Source organism: Phalacrocorax aristotelis, chromosome 31 (genome assembly GCF_949628215.1).
Source record: "Phalacrocorax aristotelis chromosome 31, bGulAri2.1, whole genome shotgun sequence".
Lineage (NCBI taxonomy): Eukaryota > Metazoa > Chordata > Aves > Suliformes > Phalacrocoracidae > Phalacrocorax > Phalacrocorax aristotelis.
In genome coordinates, this window is record NC_134306.1 from 428,860 (window position 1) to 448,249 (window position 19,390).

A 19,390-nucleotide genomic window follows, 5' to 3' on the forward strand; every position below is an offset into this window, starting at 1 on the left:
GCCACCTGGAGGGAAGGGCCCCCCCGGAGATGACGGGCCCAAGGGCAACCCCGTGAGTGCCGTGCCCCCCCCCCCCCCAGGATGCGGGGGACACGGAGAGGGAGCAGGGTGGGTTCGCTCCGGGAAGGTGTTGGGACCCCTTGGTCCGGGGGTCCCCTCAGGACGGCAGCTCTCTCCGTTTCAGGGTCCCGTTGGCTTTCCAGGCGATCCCGGACCCCCAGGTGAAATGGGTCCCAGGGTGAGTGTCGCATCCCGCCCCCACCGGGCTTCTCCCACCACTGGAAGGGGCTTCCCCAGGAATGGGGTTGGGATTTGGGGGGGTGGTGAGGGGCTTTGTGCTGACTCCAGGTTTTCCCTTGCTGACAGGGCCAGGATGGTGCTAAGGGCGAGCGTGGGGAGGATGGCGAGCCCGGGGAGCCGGTGAGTGCCCCGTTCCAGCATGGCCCCCACCTCACCGTCCCTCTGGGCAGGGATGTCTCGACCAGATTCCCCCATGAGGTTTAGGACAGGATCGACCCCACCGCTTTGGGAAGCGGGGCGCCCAGCCTGTCCTCCCTTCTGGGGCCATCGGATCAGGTCCCCCGTGGTCCTGGGACCCTCGCATCCCTCTGGGTGCTCCTCAAGCAGCAGGGGATCCTCCTGCATGCCGCCTTCTCCGTCTGGTTTCTGGGACAATGGCAGCTCACTCGACTCCTTTCTCTTCTCCTTCCTTAGGGCTCGCCGGGTCCGACAGGAGAGAATGGTCCTCCTGGTCCCCTGGGGAAGAGGGTAAGCGTTGGGTGAGCCTGGCTCTGGCTGTGGCACATCCCGTGCCACCCACCTGGATCTCCCTGTCCCTCACCACCCTGTTTCTCCTCTCCGCAGGGCCCAGCCGGTTCCCCCGGCCCCGAGGGGCGTCAGGGCGAGAAGGGCGCAAAGGTGAGCGATTCGGTGACCGTCCCCATGAGGAGAAACCCCCCACCCCGCGGCGCTGCTGAGCTCCGTGCGCCCGCGTACGGGGTCAGCCTCACCCGGTTACTCTGTCCCCCCAGGGAGAACCGGGCGCAGTGGGTGCTCCTGGCAAGACGGGTCCTGTGGGTCCCCAGGGCCTTGCTGGGAAGCAGGGCCCCGACGGTCTCAGAGGTCTACCTGGCTCGGTGGTATGTGGCAACATCTCCCGGTGACAGGGCACCGGTGTCCTGTGCCTGGGGTGAAAGTGCAGCAGGATCTGCTGGCACAGGGCAGAGGAGGGGTGAGGGTCTGACCCTCACCCTGGGAGGAGACTGGGACATGTCACCGTGCCCACGCTTCATGGGGGGCTGCCCGGAGTTTGCGTTGTCACCGGTGGCACTGACTCCGGACCAGTGGGGCTCACCTTGTCCTCTCACCCACACAGGGAGAACAAGGCAAACCAGGCACCACAGGCCAGGCTGGGCCACCAGGACCAGTGGTGAGCGCGGCCCCCCTCCCTCTCCCCCGCCACAGCTCCCCCAGAGGGGGGGTCCCCCCCCACTTTATGCTCCCCACATCTCATGTGCCCACCTGTGTACATCTACAGGGACCCCCAGGTCTCCCCGGCCTTAAAGGTGACACCGGTGCCAAAGGAGAGAAGGTGAGCGAGGGTGCAGCGAGAGACCCGTGCTCTGGGTCACCGCTGCGCCCAACACAAGTTGGGGACCACGGCACCCCTGGCGTGGGGCATGCCCCACACTGGGGAGCCAAGACCTTCAACCCCGCTGGGCAGCCGGCACTGGGTGGTCTGGTTCCTATGGGTGCCCTGAGTGCTGTCCCCTGCCGGGCACCCACCACGTCCCGCTTTGTGGCCCCGCGCTGATCTCTGCTGGTGTCTCCCCAGGGTCACCCTGGTCTCATCGGCCTGATCGGACCCCCAGGGGAGCAGGGGGAGAAGGGAGACCGAGGTCTCCCCGGCCCCCAGGGATCTACGGGGCAGAAAGGAGAAACTGTGAGTGTGGGGCCTGGGGAACTGGGGAGCCTGGGGGGAGGGGGGGGTGATGATGGGGTTGTGGGGGGAGACCCATGCAGGTGGGGACCATAAAAGTGGGGTTCAGGGAATGACTTGGGGGGCTCGGGGAGTGGGGAGCCCTGCAGGGTGCTGGGGGAGGTGGTAATGGGGCTGTCCTGGTTTCCTCACACCGGTTTCCGCTCTCCCATCATGTAGGGGATCCCTGGTGCTGCTGGACCCATCGGTCCTGCCGGACCCCCCGGACTTCCCGTGAGTGCCCCCCACGTGCTGCCAGTCCCACACCCCTCCCTCTCCAAGCCCCGCTTCTCACTCCCTCTCTCTCATCCTTGCGCCCCGGGCTCGCAGTCTCCCTCCCTGTGTTTGCCGGGGGTGGGGGGGCTGCTATTCCCCCCACCCCACCACGCCAGCCCCGGCCACTGATAGACTTGGTCTTGCTTTGCAGGGCCCAGCTGGTCCCAAAGGTGCCAAGGGAGCCATGGTAAGTGCCAAGCCAGCGCCCCCACCCTGCCCCCACCTTCATTCCTGCCCAAGGCTGACTCCTGTGTCTCTTTCCTCTAGGGCCAAGCAGGACCCAAAGGTGAACGTGGACCCCCGGGACCCCCTGGACACCCGGTGAGTGGCTCAAGCGTTGGCGCCCGGGGAGGGATGACACGGGGAGGGATGTAGGAATAGCTCCTCAGGAGGTAAAAATGACACCCAGGAATGGGTGCGGAGGGATGTGGCCTATCTCAAGGACTGAGCATGGGGTGGTTTGGGGCCCTGGGGAGCGGGGGCTTTGCAGCCCCCCTGTGCTCTGGTGCTGACAGTGCTGTGCCTGCCACAGGGCCCCCCCGGGGAGGTGATCCAGCCCCTGCCAATCCAGCTGCCCAAGAAGAGCAAGCGCTCTATTGACGCCAGCAAGCTGGTGGATGAAGAGGAGGGTGAGGACGGAGAGAGAGCGGCCGCTGACCAGGCGCCTCGTGACTACGCCGACGGCATGGAGGAGATCTTCGGCTCCCTCAACTCCCTCAAGCAGGAGATTGAGGGGCTGCGGCGCCCGATGGGCACGCGGGACAACCCTGCCCGCACCTGCCAGGACCTGCAGCTCAGCCACCCGGGCCTGCCTGACGGTGAGCCGCACGAGCGTTGGGTGGGGAAGAGGTGGCGGTTGGCACAGCAGCACCACCCTGTGTGCTGACCCCTCTGCTCCCTGTGCAGGCGAGTACTGGATTGACCCCAACCAGGGCTGCGCTCGAGACTCTTTCAAGGTTTACTGCAACTTCACAGCAGGCGGGGAGACCTGCGTCTTTCCCAGCAAGGACGTACAGCGGGTGAGCGAAGCGTGGGGGCAGCTCAGTGTGCGGGGTCCCAGCGCAGCCGCAGGAGGCAGGGTGGTGGGGATCAGCCATGAGAAGAGGGCAGTGTGGGGCGCTCCCCGCCTCGCTCATGGCTGCCTCTCCTCTTCCAGGTGAAGACGTCAGCGTGGGAGAAGGAGGCGCCCCAGCGGTGGTTCAGTCAGTTCCAGGAGGGCAGCAGGGTAAGGATGCTGCCGGCTCACGGGGTTGGGCTGAGCCCCCTGTGGCGCTGACGGGCGAGGCCCTGGGGACGCGTTCCCTGCAGGTGGTCTTCCTCCTCTTCCAGGAAGGAGAAAACACCTTCCTGCGTGTCGCTACCACGCGCCAGCCCACATGAGCCCCTGGCACACCCCCCTGCCTGCTCTCTGACTTACACCCCTGTTGGCCACTGCTATAACGCCCTCAGTGTGTCCCCAGCCTTGGTGCTGTCTCGGCACCAGCTGGATGCATCTCCTCCTCTAAGGAGAAAAAGAAACGTCCCCCACCTGCCCTTGAACCTGTCAGCCCTTCCGACCATCTCCCCTTCCCCAGCTGCCTCCTCCGGAGGGATCTAGATCCCAGCAGAACCCCTCCAGCCCCGCTTCTCGCACGCCTCTTGCTGTCGGCCCTCATTAAGTCCTCTCCTGCTCCCGCAGTTCTCCTACACGGACTCGGAAAGCCAGCCCCTTGGCGTGGTGCAGCTGACCTTCCTACGGCTCCTCAGCGTCTCTGCCCGCCAAAACTTCACCTACCACTGCCACCGCTCGGTGGCCTGGCACAGCGCCGCCTCTGGGGACTACCAGCGTGCCCTCCGCTTCCTGGCTGCCAACGAGGAGGAGCTCAGCTACGACACGAGCCCCTACATCAAGGCTGTGATGGACGGCTGCGCGGTGAGCACGGCAGGGGAGCAGGCACGGGCGGGCAGTGGGGAGAGGGATGTAAGTGGAAGCAAGATACATGGGGCTGAAGGAGTCACAGGGAGAGGAAGCTGAAGACAAAGGGATGGGTGAAGGCACAAATGGGTAATGAGGGGAGAGGAGGCACCAAGATGGAGGGATGGAAGAACGGAGAGAAGGCAGGATCTCTCATTTGGGGGTGCCACGAGTGTAAGTAGGGGTGCTCCCTCCTCTGCAGACACGACAGGGCTCCAGCCGGACGGTGCTAGAGGTGAGCACGCCCCGCCTGGAGCAGCTCCCGCTGCTGGACATGCGCGTCATGGACTTTGGCGAGCCCGGCCAGAGGTTTGGGTTCGAGGTGGGCCCAGTCTGTTTCCTCGGCTAGGACCAAACCGTCACCCTCCCTGCCACACCCTGGCCTCCAGTGGGGCAAACCTTGCCTCCTCCCATCCCCCCACCGCCTCCCAGCGGTGAAGCAGCAGGACCCGCCTCCCCCTCGCACCACATCACCCACCCGCTGCTGCAAGGAGCCGAGGTGCCAGCCCTGCTCACGCGCACCGAGACCGCCGTGCCGCCACTGCCGTCCCCACGGGGGCCAGGGTCTGGAGAGATGCCAAAGAGACTTTAATGCTTAGAATAAATCTATATTTTAATATGTAGAGAGACAGAGAGGAAAATTTTTAACGGATCCACTGGCTACCTCCCTTGGCGCCCAGCAGTGCTCCCTTCCTCCCAGATCTCCCTCCGAATCACAGTGCTCTTTCCCAGCATTCCCAGGGCTTATTTTCCATGTGCCCCCTCCCTGGCCCCACCACCCCAGGGGGGAGCCCCTCAAGGAGTGCATCCACCAAGCAGAAGGAGCGGTACTCGGGTTTGCTCTCTGCCTGGAGAGCCAAAGGGTTTCAAAGCCCAACGCGGCGAGCAAGCCCGGGACGACGCTGGTGTCAAGCACCGCTAGCATGTGTTTGGGATCAGCACCAGGAGAGCTCTCGTACCTCTCTCCCTACGTGGATTCACACCACGGCAACCCTCGTGCTTCAAAGCTGGTCTCTCGGGGTCGGGAGGGAACGGACCCATGGACACATCTGTCCCCTGGGGAGCGTTACCTCCTTTGTGCGCAACCCCACAGCAACGGTCGCTGTCTGCCTCCGACAACGCACTGACCCACCTGGGCTCTGTAGTCTGGTCCAGCCTGACTCGTAGAGGTGGAGCGGCCGCTTGACTTCGCTGCTTTGCTCATCAAGGCTAATTAATTTGAAAAAAGCTTCCCTGTCCTGTCCGGGTGCTACTTCTCTTCCCTGCCGCACCTGTTAGGGCAAAGGGGTTCCAGTCCCTGTCCTTGGTCCCACTGCGTCATTGCAAATCACCCCTCTTAAAATGGGTGTATTTAAAAAGCTTCCAACAAAGCCTGTCCCTAACCCATGGAAGGAAGCGAGGAAGAAGGACGTTGTGTTTATGCTGTGTTTTTTATTTTTTAAATTAATTATATTATTTAAAGGAGTGGATACAACCATCAATACTGGTCCTTGCAGTGTAATTTTGGATTCCCCGCCCCACCCCCCAAAAAAAAACCAAAACAAAAATAAAAACAAGAAGTTAATTTCTGCATGGAGATGAACCCAGCTCAGTGCTTGGGGGAGGAAAAAATAAATTAAAAAAAAAAACCAACAGTAAAAAGCTATTTTCATGGTGCTGTCTGATAAAGAGAAATTTAAAGGGGCACCAGTCTTTGCTTTTTAGTTTTCTTAAAAAGCAGAGGTGTGCCCCCTGGTGCTGAGCTGGCAGCCTGTATAATGTTTTGTAAGTAATTTTTAAAGTTGTATTGTAATATATCATCTATAATTTTGCTGCTTTTTGGGGCTTTGTTATTTCTTTGTTTGTTTGTTTGTTTGTTTCCTTTCACTCACTTTCCCCTAGCTTACCTACATGATTTAATCCAGCCCAAAATTCCTCTGTACAGAGTTGAGTTCCCATACTGGGGAGAAAGTGGGGAATAAATACACACGCACATAAATCCACCGTTAATAAATGCACCTGCAAATGGGCTGCTCGGTCCAGAAGGGGCTGCAGAACATCCGGGCCACAGAAATGCTTCACAACAGCTCCTAACAGAAGTCTTGCAAACTAAAAAGAAAAGCCATGTAAAAAAACCCAAAACAAAACACAACACACCCAACCAAAAACCAAAGCAACCAAAAAAAACTTGGGGAAAAACACAGGAGACTCTCAGACCCCTGAAATTGCAACTCTGCAGGGATTTCAGCTCAAGTAGGAGCTGTCTCGGAGAGAGGCTGCTGGACTTCTCCATGCACGGGTATGGGGTCCAGGGGATCTCTCCGTGGTGGACCAGGTAACCCAAGGGGTAAGGGGGTACAAGGTGAGGCAAACCCTCTGGAGGGTGAACAACCTTCCGCTCTGGGTTTGCTAGAGTGATTGGGGTGTTTTCTCCAGGTCACAAACACCGCTGCACCTGAATGCTGCTTTAATCCCGAGCACGTTTCCAGCAGCCCCATGGGACAGCTGGGAACCTGGCTCTTCCCAGAGAAAGGCACCCACAACAACTTGTGCTCCCCTTTTCCCCCTCCTCATGCCAGCACCTCTTGTTCCTCTCAGCTGTTGCCCGCGGAGGGTTGCGGCTGGCTACCTCAGCGCCTTTCACACCTGCTGCAGCCTCATCCCTCCCAGACCCCCACATCCCTCTCCCAGGACCAGTTCACCCTCAGAGACCCTACTCCTACCATGCCCAAACCCACTGGTCACTGGTCACTGACCTACCACCAACCCACACAACCTTTGCTGCCCGTGCCCCAACACTGCCGCAGAGTTACCACCATCCCTGGTGGTTTCCACCATACCGCTGACCAATGCACACCCCTCTCCTTCCCCCACAGACCCCTAGCACTTCCCACTTCCCTCAGAGACCTGCTACAGCCCTCACATGACTTCACACCACCCCTCTGCCCCTAACTCTGCCTCCAGCGTTGCGGCCAAAGCGGTGGCAGGGAGGCTGTGCCAGCAGAGATTTCTGGGCTGAATGTGGGGTGGGAGCGACCGAAGGGCTGAAATTGGCGTGAACGTGAGGGGCAGGAAAGGGCGGGAATCGGCAGCCGCGTGAGGGGGAGAAAAGGGCGGGAATCGGCAGCAGCGTGAGGGGCAGAAAAGGGCGGGAATCGGCAGCCGCGTGAGGGGGAGAAAAGGGCGGGAATCGGCAGCCACGTGAGGGGCAGAAAAGGGCGGGAATCGGCAGCAGCGTGAGGGGGAGAAAAGGGCGGGAATCGGCAGCCGCGTGAGGGGGAGAAAAGGGCGGGAATCGGCAGCAGCGTGAGGGGCAGAAAAGGGCGGGAATCGGCAGCAGCGTGAGGGGCAGAAAAGGGCGGGAATCGGCAGCCGCGTGAGGGGGAGAAAAGGGCGGGAATCGGCAGCCACGTGAGGGGCAGAAAAGGGCGGGAATCGGCAGCAGCGTGAGGGGGAGAAAAGGGCGGGAATCGGCAGCCGCGTGAGGGGGAGAAAAGGGCGGGAATCGGCAGCCGCGTGAGGGGGAGAAAAGGGCGGGAATCGGCAGCAGCGTGAGGGGCAGAAAAGGGCGGGAATCGGCAGCAGCGTGAGGGGCAGAAAAGGGCCGGAATCGGCAGCAGCGTGAGGGGCAGGAAAGGGCCGGAAACGGCAGCCACGTGAGGGGCAGAAAAGGGTGGGAATCGGCAGCAGCGTGAGGGGGAGAAAAGGGCGGGAATGGGATGCAGTGTGAGGGGATGGAAAGTGCAGGAATGGCTGCAGCTTGAGGGGGAGAAAAAGGTGGGAATCGGCAGCAGCGTGATGGGGAAAAAAGGGCGGCAGGTGGCTGCGGCGTGTGGGAGGCAAAGAGTGGGTAGCGGTGCAAGCATGAGGTGGAGAAAACAGGGGGAAGCGGCTCCAGCAGAACAGGATGAAAATGGTGGGAAGGGTCTGTAGCGTGAGGGGGAAGCGGCTGTGGCATGAGGGGTACAAAAGGGAGAGAATCAGCGCAAGCGTGAGGTTGGAGAAAACAGCTGGAAGCTGGGCAGTCCTGAGGAGGAGAAGACTGTGGGAAGCGGTGTGAGCATGAGGGGGAGAAGTCCGTGAAGTCACATTCTGAAGAAAGTGGAATTTTTGGAATTTTCTGCTAACCCATAATAACGAACCATGTGAGCCTGGCAAAACAGAACCTGACGGCCAGAGAAGGCAACTGAGAGGTAGGGAAGCACTTTTTTTCTGCCAATATCCTTGAAAAGAGATAAGAAACTGATCAAAGGAAACATCCTGCCTCAGAAGAGGCTGAGAACAGGGTGATAAAGCGTATAGTCAAGGAGAACAATTAACTGGGATGTTGATAAGAACTAAAACAGAGTGCCCTTTAGGTGAACTATGACTATTACAATACTAAAAACCACACCAATAGGCCAGATTCCACACACCCACCCCCCCAACAAGCCCCTTACTCTCAGAGCATGTTTGGTCAATTAAAAGAGAGCTGTACCTTTAAGCGAAAAAGAAATTAACCAGTTATTAGCTGAGGCGTGTGAATATTAGCTCTGACTGACACATTTAAACGGCTTGTAGTTTCTCGGTGCGGTGTGCTAGCTTTGCGGGGTTACGACCCAGCACCCATCTTTGCGCAGAAATGAAATTAATAAAATACCTCCGCTCTGCGCGTAGTTCGGCGTTTCGCGCAGCGGGCGAACGGACCCGCTTTTCCCGATGACGGAAGGGCAGCGGCGTGAGGGGGAGAAAAGGGCGGGAAGCGGCGCGAGCGTGAGGGGGCAACGGCCGTAACGGTCGCCTGGGGGCGCCGGTCTGGGCGCAGCGCTTGTGCCGCTCCCTCTCCTCGGCGGGCAGCGGCGCTCGGGGCTGCCGGTGGAGGGAGAGCGGTGCCGGCCGAGGTCGTGCGCCCAGCCCCGGCGGTCCCTTCCCCCTGAGGGTGAAGCGGGGGAGCGGCCGGTGCTCCGTGTGTGTGCAGCAGCCGGGCTCCTGTGGTAAAAACACCCCCCTCCCCCCCTCCCCCCAACACCCCCCACCCACCCACCCCCACTTTTAGGGTGAAACGACCGCTTGCGCAGCTGTGAAACCCGCCAGGGCAGGGGTTGGCCACAGTCAAAGCATTCTTTGTGCAGGGGAGCGTCGGGCAGGCAGGGCTTGAGGGCTGGCGGCTGGTTTGGCAGAGCATGGTGGTCGCAGTCGCTGCTGGAGGCATTGCCGTGGCCGCGCGAGAGGACGCTGGGACAAAGGCAGGGCTGTTTGGGGCAAGGCAGCAACGCTTCACCTCGCGGGTGGGTGGAGGAGGCGCATCTTGAAGTGATACGAAGGGGTAATGGTTTTAAACTGAAAGAGGGTAGATTCAGACTAGATCTAAGGAAGAAATGTTTTATGCTGAGGGTGGGGAAACAGGGGCCCAGGTTGCCCAGAGAGGTGGGAGGTGCCCCATTGCTAGAAACATTCAAGGTGAGGTTGGATGGGGCTCTGAGCAACCTGATCTGGTTGAAGATGCCCCTGGCCATGGCAGAGGGGGTGTTTTCAATTACACAACCGTCAAAGGTGCCTTCCAAATCTAAACTGTTCTGTGATCTCTCCTGAGCTACCACATCCCTAACACAGTTTCAAGTGCTTAAAAACTGAGCAGGGAAGATGAGGCTTGGCCAGGCTGGTGTTTGAGCATCATGAAAAACACTGACCCAGGGAGACAGTGCTGTCCCTCAGGCGCCACCTGACTGTTCTCCCTGTCTTGGAGCCACCATCGTTTGCAGCTGTCTGCTTTTCGGCAGGCGAGAAGCGAGTTGCTGGCTGGCGTTGTGTAGGCAGGGAGATGCTGAATGTGGCTGTTGTTGGAGGGATCTCTCGGCATCTCTGATTAACGAAAAGATCTTCCGCTGTGGCAGGTGTGGTGGTCTCAAGGCATTTGCCTTTCTGCATTGCTCCATGGGCAGCTTGGTGAGGCAAGTGGGGATCTCTGTGTTGAAGCTTAGGAAGTCCTGACCCAGGAGGGACCTGACACATGGAAACTGTTAAGTGAGAAGCAAAACCTTGTGTGTAAAGGACAGGCTGGGCTGGAGGGTGGCAGCATGACGGGGAGGCGGCCTTGGTTCCTATGGGTCTGGGTAGAAATGAGTTTTGAGGGAGCTTTCAAGAGCCACAGGTACCATGGGGGTCCCTCAAAACGAAGGGAGCTCTGCTAGGCAGTGTGACAGAGAATAGATGCAAATCGAAGCCACCAGGACCCCGTGTCTCCTGCTGTGCTGCCTTGCCTGCGCTCACCACGCACCGATTTGCCAGAGACTGCTCTGGCGCTATGCTTTGGAGCGGACTCAGACCTGTCCTTGGGCGGGGGTGGTACCGCCCTGGGCAGGGCCGGGGGAGGGAGAAGGTGCCTGGCACTGCTCCGTGCGCCCCTTGCAGTCAGGGCAAAGTCCTGCTGAGTCCAAAGGGCCCGGACTGGTCGTAGTGTGTGCCAGGGCTGCTGTGCTGCCCACCAGCCCCACTTCCCAGCATTGTGTTCCTGCCCCCAGCGCTGTGGTGTCGGTGGCACGCGGTGGGCTTTGGGGGGGCCCCAGGACTCCTGAAAGGTGTTTCCCCTGTGTGTGTGGGTAAATCTGTTGCTTGCAGCTCTCCCGCGCAGCCATCTGTGGGGTTGGGGAGAGCTCCCACCTCAGCGTGGTGCTCGTCCTCACATAAGTGGCGTGTCCCCAGCCCTGGGGCACAGGGTGGATCAAAGGTGGGGAGAGACATGTCTCTTCTCATGCCCACCCTACCCTTGTGTGCCAGTCACCCTCCTGCTTCCTGCAGCTGTTCTGACAGCAGTAACAAGGGGTGTTTTGAGTCATTTGGGGGAGTTTCAGTCTCTCCCACTCCAGAGCATCCCTGGGTGGGGGCATCACTACAGTGCAGTGCTGCCTGCTGGGAAGCCGCTCTCTGGAGGAATAAGCGGGGAGGGAGAGGGCACTACCTGGCTCACCCAGTTCTGCCACTCTCTGGGCTCGCGTCTTCCCTCACAGTTTTTCCCCTGGTAACTGGTGACATTGCAGCCCTGGGGGAGGAGAGAACCTCCTCCTGGAAATCCCCTTAGCACCCATCTTCCCCCTTTCCCATGACAGCCCTGGGGTCTCAAGGAGGCAGAGGGGATCCCTGCTGTGGGGCTGGGGGTGGGAGGGGTGACCAAAGCGCGGACCACCTTAGCTGTGGGGGATGCGTGTCTGCAGCACGAAGGACAGGAGCACCAGTAACGGTGTTGTGAGGCTCCTGCTCGAACTGCTCCAGCACAGAGGGGCTGGAGCTGGTGCAGGTCTCGAGGGAGTTGGCTCCCTGCGGGGGGCCGCTGCCCGATGAAAGGGGACACCCCTGTGCGCAAGCCGGTGCTGCGGCCGCTCACCTTGATGCACCAGCGATCCCTTCCTGGCCTCAGGCCCCTGCCGCTGCTGGGCTTGGCGTCGTCAGGTTGAGGTGAGAGCTGCCCAGCAGCCCAGCAGAGGCTCCGTCTGTCCATCCTTCCGGCTTGCCCCCGCCGCCCCTCCCCCCCACCCCGCTTCGTGCACCCACAGAGACAGGGGATTTCCAAAGCCAGTGTCCCCCGCACGGGACACGCCAGCATTTCGGGGAAAGGGCCCTGCCTGCTCTCCTTGCCCTCCAGTAACCCCAGCCCAGCCAGTCAGTGGGCAGCACTGGGCTGCGTCACCAGTCTCCGGCAGACTCGAGGCAGCTGAGGTCCTAGTCCCAGAGTGCGGGGCTGGCAGTGGCTGCCGCGGGGACCTGCCTGCTCTGGGCAGGTGAGGCCTTGGCCTGGCATTACCGAATCAGGGTGCCTCAGTTCCTCTGGTTGCTGGGGGTGGGAGCCGGGGCTCAGCCAGGAGCAACCCCTCCACCACAGCCCTGGACAGCTCCATGCTGGCTACAGTCCCTGCACACATCCAAGCCTGGAGGCAGCTGTTTTTTGGGACCTGTCTTTTAGGATGTGTCCCTGTTGGCCTCTGGGTCTGCATGGCTGAGGCGGGAGCCCCTGAGTACCTCCAGCCAGCACTACGTCCCCGGCACTGCCTGCGACTCATACAGGACTGTATCCGTGTTCCAAACTAATTCCCTTTCTCCCTCCCCGGTAGCATCTCATGTCAGAACCACGAGTGTCCTCCTGAGGTTGAAGGTGCTTGTTGTACCTTTGACAGAGGGGAGGACAAACCTTGTGTCCCCAGCGGCAGCCGACCCTCCTCTGCTCCAGCCGTGTCCCCAAGGCGTGTCAGCGCTCCCCAGGGCTGAGCCCCCTCAGTGCGTGGGCCACAGGGAGACACATCCACAGTGGGGGCCAGCCCCAGATCTACCCGGGAGAGACAGAGGCTCCTGTCTGATCACCACCATGTAATGCCGGGGGTAGGGGCTCGGCTGTTGCTGCTATTTACTTTTTTTGTCCTAGAATCAGTTATCTCCAGGTAGTTTTTATTCAGGATCCGCCGCGAGAGCTCTGCTTCGTACTGGACCCCATGCTGGACCGACCCGTGGCCATGTCCCCTTCCCACCGCTTTCTACCAGGGACTCAGAGTGTCGCCTCTGCTAGCCCCACGCGACCCCAGCATGCCACCCATGTGCAAGGTAGCCAGGTTTCACATCCTCCCCGCCGCACGTCATCCGCTTTCTGTTCCAGCCGCATCTTCCCCTTCCGCTCCCAGTGAGGAGGGAAGCGGATCCCGAGCCGCCGCACTGCCATGTCTACATTGTGCTCCTGGGAGGGATTTGCTCCTTGTCTGGGGGGTTTCCTCAGTGCCGCCTCCTCCTCTACAGCCCCGTGGCAATGGTGGTTTTGCCGGTTCGTGTCCCCAGCTCAATCCCTGAGCATGAGAAGCTCACGCGTGTGGGGCTGAGCACGTGTGTGTGTGTGTGTGTGTGTGTGTGTGTCCACGACAGGGTCCAAAGCCTGCAGGAACGGGGTTGTCAGGTGAACCTGCATTTTGCCTGTTCCGCCTCTGTGTCATCCCTTGGGCCCTGCAAGGAGGGGCCAGCCACGTGCCCCTCACACCCACGGGGCGAACGCTGGTGTCGTGGTGCCCAGCCACCCCCGGGGGCCTACCTGGGCACTGGCGGACCCGGCAAGGACTCCCCTGCCCTGGCTGGTGTTGGCTCTGCTCACACCTGGTTAGCCAGGGAGCCACGTGCCCCAGGGCCGCTGCTGGTGGCTGTGGCCTTGCCGTGAGTGTGGCTACGTGCCGGTGGGCTCTGTGATTCCTCCCAGGAGCCGTAAACAGGCACCTCCCCCATGGGACTGTTTTGTAGAGGTGCTGAGATCCCACCTACACCAACCAGGAGAACCCAGGAGTCCTGGTGTCACCCTACCCCTTCCCTCTGCCCAAAAGCTGCAACTAGACCCTTGGAGCTCTGCCCCCCCCACCCATGACCCACTGCCCCATAGATCACCCCAGACACTGAGGGGGCTTGCAGAGCTGCAGTCACCCCCGGAGCATGGTACAGAGAACAGACTCAGTGAGGGTTGCACGGCAGGGATCAATCCCAACCCAATTTATTGTGGTGCCAAAGCAGCAGAGCAGGAGCAGAGGGTAGAGGACTGTGCACCGAGGGGGAGCTACAGAGCAGGGCACACCTCCCCTCCCTTCAGGGGTCTGTCAGACCCCCCATCTGGGCTGGGAGGAGGTGCCATGTCCCCAGCTGGAGATGGCCCTGGGGCCAGCGGCTGTGGGAAGGGCGGCCCCAGCACGGCGGCAGCGCGGGCTTGATACTGGGCCCAGTGCAGGCACTCGGGTTCTGCAACAGCTTCCCATGGCAGAGGGTGAGTCGGAGCAGTTCTAGGTGCCATGGCGGCTCACCCCAGCCACGGGAAGCAGCCCAGCCTCCTGTGAGGATGGGCCCCTGCCGAGTCTGGCTCTGGAGCCGTCTCCAGCATGTCTGCATGTGGTGTGGAGAAAGGGGTGCTGAAGAGGTGGGGCGGGGATAGGGGGCACTAGGATGAGATGCTCCAGCCAGGCTGAGGCAAGGGATGGCTGAGGGTGCAGAGGGTCCGGCTGGGGGGAGGCAGGGAGCACTGAGCTCTGCCCCCTCACAAGAGGCCCCGCTGGTTGCGGGCGCTGTTCATCTTCATGGCCTTGATGATGAGGATGGTGCCCACGATGATGCCGACGATGCCCACGGCCAGGCCCAGGGCGCACACCAGGGTCTCGGTGCTCTCGGAGGCGGGGAGGGACACCTGAGGCTCTGCAGAGGGGTGAGGGTGGGTGAGGACGGGGTGCTGAGCCCACCCCCACCGCCTGCAAGGGGAAGGGACCCAGGTGTCCGGGCCCCGGCCCAGCCCCCCTCCTCACCCCAGTGCTTCAGGAGGGCGGTGGGCAGCCCCTCATGCTGCACGCGGCAGTCGTAGAAATCCCCCCGGATGGGGACAAAGGGCAGGTAGGCGAACTTGCGGAAGGTCTGGTCCTGCCCTCGGTAGAACACGGACTCAACGACGCCGTCCTTCACCTCCTGCCCGTTCTTCAGCCACGTGATGGAGATCACGGGTGGCCAGAACTTGTCCACGTAGCAGATCAGGAGGTTGGGGTCCTCCAGCTCCACTCGACGTTTGGGGAATACCATCACCTCAGGTGGTGCTGGGGACAATGTGAAGGAGGGGGGAGTTAGTTCTGCCCTAGAGCCCGGGGTCAGCCAGGCCACACAAAGCACAGGGCTGGTTAGAAAAGGCCCCATTGTGCCTCACTGCCCAACCCAGCGAGACCCCCGCAGCCCAGGTTGGAGCTGCGCCCAGGCCCCCACATGCTCGAGGGGAGCAGGGCGCTGCACACCCGCTGCCGGCTGGGCCGCAGGGTGTGGGAGCGACGGCCTCAGCAGGGTCCCCCAGGGGGAAGGCAGCGGCCGTGCCGCGGCCGGGTTGTTACCGATGGTTGCCTGTGAACGGTTGAAATTTTTTATGGAATTATCCAAGTTGTGTTTGCCCGTAGCCATGTTCTGCAGCGCTCCCTGCACCTCGAAGCCAATGAAGGTCCCGAACTCAGGCAGGCGCCAGATGGTCTCTTTCTTCTGCAGGTCCACGTGGAACATCTCGTCCCCATCAAAGCCAAATACGAACTGGTCGCTCTCCTGCTTCACCCTCTCATCCCGCTGGTAGAATTCAGCCTGGATAATCACGTTCCCCACTGGGAAGGGAGAGCCCTTAGGGTCAGTGCCCTTCCCACCAGCACAGGGCTCCCCACATCTCCCCAGGGGTCCCCCTGGGGACGCTGCGTGGGTGCAGGGCAGCCCTGACTGGGAGAAGAGCCCACCCTGAGCCTCTCCCTTCCCTCAGGGTCCCGCAGGGCTGGGCAGACGCTGACACCCCAGGAAGGGGAGCGGTCAGGCACCCGCTGTGCCCCCACCCCCCAACTCCAGCACCTCCATGCCATCAGGAGGTTTCCCTTGCTCACCACCTGTGGCCGGGGCCAGTGACAGGCTGCGGGGACCACAGGGGCCTGTCCCCAGAGGTGTTGCGGGGTGGGGGGGCACTCTCAGGGCCAAAGGACTCGGGCACTGGCGGCCGTGCCCCATACAATGACCCCGCCTGGGCCAGGGCGTTGGGCACAGCCACTGCCAAGGGCCGCCCAGGAGCAGTGGGTGCTGCAGGGACCCGACCCGTGGAGCTGGGGCACTCGGGGGTAGGAGGGCAGGGAGACCTGGGACGGGGGAGGGCAGGGAAGGCGCGTCGCGGACCCCCTCCTCCGCAGCCTGCCCTGCCCTCCTGGGGTGCCCGTGGGGCCCATCCCCACCCCGGGGTTACCTGTGTTGGAGGCACGGAGCTCCCCGTGCCCAGGGCGCTGCGCCGGCCCTTACACCATCCCCCACCCGACGGGTCCAGAGCCCCCCATGCCCCACCTCTGCCCCCAGACCCACCACCCCACGCCCCGGAGCCCTCACGCACCTTTCACAGCCCCCGCGCCCTGCAGGGTCAGCACAGCCAGCAGCGCCAGCGGGATGCCCCGTCCTCCGGCCATGGCCTCTGCTGGCACCGGGCAGCGAGAGCGGGACCAGGCGAGGGGCAGGCGCGGCTCTCGGGCTGGGGAGCTGTGTGCTGGCGGCCCTGTGCCCGGGGGACAGGGCTCCCCCAGGGTGCCCAGCCAATAGGAGGGAGCCCTGACGCTGACCCAGCTGTTCCCAGGCAGAGCAGCGGCACAGAGCACCCTGCAGAGCAGACAGACAGGCGGACGCCCAGGCAGGGTCCCGCAGGGGTCTCTGTTGAACTGGGGCCGCTCACACCCCTGGAGAGGGCTCTGGGGAGGGCAGGGGTGGGGGCTGCCGAGGCCGGGGAGCCCCGGCGCTGGCTGGGGCCGGCAGCCCCCTCCCTGGGGTCAGCGCTCCAGCGCGGGACAAGTGTCAGAGGGAGGCCTGCGGGGCCCGGCTCTGCCTGGTGACAGGTGATGCTGCCCTGGCTCACCGCTCACTGGTCCTTGCTGGGACTCCCCGTCCCGGCACTGGGCAGGACCGGGTGATACCCTGAACTGGCAGAGCCCGGCTCGCTCGGGGGTCCCCGCACGTTTGCCGCCTGTGCTGTGAGCAGCGATGGAGGGTGGTCGTGTCCTGGGAGCTGGGGCCGTGCTGGTGGCACTGGTGGTGCTGGGAGCCCACCCGGCTCGTGGAAAGGAGACCTCTGGTGAGCTCAGGCTGTCAGCGTGGGGAGGGTGTCGGTGGGGATGGGTCCCACACGTGCCCTGGGAGGTGCTGGTTGTCGATGGTGGCATGGGTGGGGGGGAGTATCCCAGGGGGGCCACTGGGACCACCCTTGTCCTGTCTGCTGTCCTCTGCAGGCCTGGGAGCAGTGGGCTCCAGGTGGGACCCAGGTCCCAAAGAGATTGGGGGAGGTGCTCCCCGCTGTTGCTGGACCCCAGGAATGGCGTCTTGGCTCAGTTCTGCCCTGGCTCCCTCCTGCCCCCTCCCTTCCCCGGGGCTCCGTCCCTGCATCCACCCCTGCTCACGTCCCCTCCTGCCCCGTGCCGTCCTCCTGACTCCCCTCGGCTCTTCCGAGTCCCCCGCCTGAGAAACGAGTCCTCACAGGGTCTGGATCACTCTGCCTATCGCAGCTGTGGGGGAGGCTGGGAGGGGAGCGGTGATGGGGAGGGGGCTTCACGGTGCCGGCCCTGCCCCCATGGGGTGCTGAGAGCACCTGGGGAGGGGGAGCCGGCCACTCTGACCTGCCTCCCTGCACCAACAGGGTTCTTCCAGGAGGTGTTTGAGGGTGAGTGTCAGTACCTCAATGGCACCGAGCAGGTGAGGCTTCTGGTCAAGTACATCTACAACCGGCAGCAGTATGCGCACTTCGACAGCGTTGTGGGGCAATACGTGGCCGACAGCCCCGCGGGCGAGCCTTCTGTCAGATACTGGAACAGCCAGCCGGACATACTGGAGCAGACCCGGGCTGAGGTGGACACAGTCTGCCGCCACAACTACGGGGTGTGGGCCCCTTTCACCGAGGAGAGGCGTGGTGAGTGCGCGTCCGAACACTCCTCCGGGGGACAGGCACAAGCCAAGCCCCTGGCTCGCAGGAGGGGAGAGCGTGTCCGTGCCGTGCTTGGGCAGGGCCCCGGCGGCCCCGAGCAAAGCCCCTGCGCCCCTCCATGAGGACATGAGTCCCTTGCACCCTCCTGGGCGCGTCCTGCATGGGGACCGCAGGGGCAGGGCCAGGCAGCCCCTGTGCTCCCCAAGCCCCTTCCCAGCTCTGTCTCTCCCCTCCCCCGCAGTTCAGCCCGAGGTGGAAATCTACCCAGTGCAGTCGAGCTCCCTGCCCGAGACCAACAGGCTGGTTTGTGCCGTGATGGATTTCTACCCTGCGGAGATTGAGGTGAAGTGGTTCAAGAACGGGCAGGAGGAGGTGGAGCGCGTGGTGTCCACGGAGGTGATCCAGAACGGAGACTGGACCTACCAGGTGCTGGTGATGCTGGAAACCACCCCGCAGCGCGGGGACAGCTACAGGTGCCAGGTGGAGCACGTCAGCCTGCAGCACCCCATCACCCAGCAGTGGGGTAAGGCCCTGCCCTGCCCGGCCCCCTGGGGTGGGGTCCCAAGGACCCTGGATCTAGGTGGGGAGGGGGAACGCGTGGCCCCCCAGCCCTGACCCCTGCTCTCGTCCCCACAGAGATGCAGTCGGACGCCGCCAGGAGCAAGATGCTCACGGGCGTGGGGGGCTTCGTGCTGGGGCTCATCTTCCTGGCACTGGGGCTCTTCCTCTATATGCGCAAGAAGGTGAGTGGTGGGGCACTGGGAGGGGGCTGCCGGGGTTTGGGGCGTGTCCTGTGGGTGGGGCTGCGGTTCTGCCCCACGGGAGCTGCCCCTGCTCCGCCACCGACCTCGTGTCTCTGTGTTTCAGGGCACCTCACTCCCCAGCCTGCAGGTAACAGCCCTCTCCCCCCAGACACTGCTCCACCCTCCCTGTGTGGGCTGATCCCCACCTGCTCCCCGGAGCAGTATGTCCATATGGAGTGTGTCCCCTGATAGCACCGGGGCAGAGCCCTGGGGACAAACTGTCCCCCACCCCCATGGCCACCCCCTTTTCTCTCCCCACAGGGCTCCTGAGCAAACTCCTGCCCCTGCGGCTCTGCTCTGCTGCTGCCTGTCCAGTGCCCCCCAGCGTCACCCCTGCCTCGCACTGACCCGTCCCGGAGCCCCGTGCCTCCGCACTGATCCCCAGGGTCAGCCCCTCTCTCCCATCCCGATTCAGCTTTGCTGTCACTGCTCTGTAGCCCGGGGGTCTGCGTGACAGTGGCCCTCGGCTGCTCTGGCTCTGCCTAATAAAGTGTCCTGGTATCCTCCGGTCCTGGTTGTTTGGGGACAGTGCGGGGGGGTCACTCCCTTCCCTGTGCCCACGAGTCCGTGACAGGGCTGAGTCCTCAGTGGGCACCAGATGTGCTTGGTGGCCTGGGGCTGTCCACCGTGGGGGGACACCGTGGGGGGGACACAACACCCCGTGCCATGGGAGCAGGGGTGGCAGAGCCGGCATCCAGCTGCCTCCAGAATGGAGACGAGGGGTCATGGGTCCCCTCAACTGCTCCAGTCGGTGGCTTCGTGTCCCCCTCCTGGTGCCTGACCCCGTTGTAGTGGGCAGGGAGCAGGGTGTGGGGTGGGGCACCCTGTCTAGCCCCAGCAGCGACCACCACTTCCGTCCCTCTGGCTGTGCCCCCCTCATGGGGACGCTGCCCTGCACCCCAACATGGCACCCACTGCACCCCACAAGGACCCAGGCGTCCTGCCCCGGCCTCTCCTGC

General features: G+C 62.7%; 3 protein-coding genes across 4 annotated transcripts; 2 read left to right on the plus strand and 1 right to left on the minus strand.

Annotated features, from left to right (window-relative positions):
- Window positions 1-6: 6 nt before the first annotated feature.
- COL11A2 (collagen type XI alpha 2 chain) lies at window positions 7-6,040 on the plus strand. Its single transcript, XM_075076516.1, has 17 exons — window positions 7-52; window positions 185-238; window positions 367-420; window positions 715-768; window positions 865-918; window positions 1,032-1,139; window positions 1,376-1,429; window positions 1,538-1,591; window positions 1,835-1,942; window positions 2,159-2,212; window positions 2,406-2,441; window positions 2,522-2,575; window positions 2,787-3,072; window positions 3,161-3,273; window positions 3,411-3,479; window positions 3,933-4,166; window positions 4,411-6,040. The coding sequence occupies exons 2-17, from the start codon at window positions 227-229 to the stop codon at window positions 4,555-4,557; spliced, it is 1,491 nt and encodes a 496-aa protein (XP_074932617.1). The 5' UTR covers window positions 7-52; window positions 185-226; the 3' UTR covers window positions 4,558-6,040.
- A 7,601-nt stretch (window positions 6,041-13,641) lies between these two features.
- Window positions 13,642-16,246, minus strand: LOC142049094 (HLA class II histocompatibility antigen, DR alpha chain-like). Its single transcript, XM_075076546.1, has 4 exons — window positions 16,057-16,246; window positions 15,041-15,298; window positions 14,474-14,755; window positions 13,642-14,366 (listed from the first exon to the last, which is right to left on the minus strand). The coding sequence occupies exons 1-4, from the start codon at window positions 16,127-16,129 to the stop codon at window positions 14,212-14,214; spliced, it is 768 nt and encodes a 255-aa protein (XP_074932647.1). The 5' UTR covers window positions 16,130-16,246; the 3' UTR covers window positions 13,642-14,211.
- Window positions 16,247-16,296: 50 nt separating this feature from the next.
- Window positions 16,297-18,937, plus strand: LOC142049092 (class II histocompatibility antigen, B-L beta chain). 2 transcript variants are annotated; one of them, XM_075076543.1, is made up of 6 exons: window positions 16,297-16,785; window positions 17,344-17,613; window positions 17,870-18,151; window positions 18,265-18,371; window positions 18,496-18,519; window positions 18,693-18,937. In XM_075076543.1, the coding sequence occupies exons 1-6, from the start codon at window positions 16,695-16,697 to the stop codon at window positions 18,699-18,701; spliced, it is 783 nt and encodes a 260-aa protein (XP_074932644.1). In that variant the 5' UTR covers window positions 16,297-16,694; the 3' UTR covers window positions 18,702-18,937. The 2 variants fall into 2 exon arrangements, with proteins under 2 accessions (XP_074932644.1, XP_074932645.1); XM_075076544.1 differs by lacking the exon at window positions 18,496-18,519 and having other exon boundaries at window positions 16,470-16,785.
- Window positions 18,938-19,390: the final 453 nt, after the last annotated feature.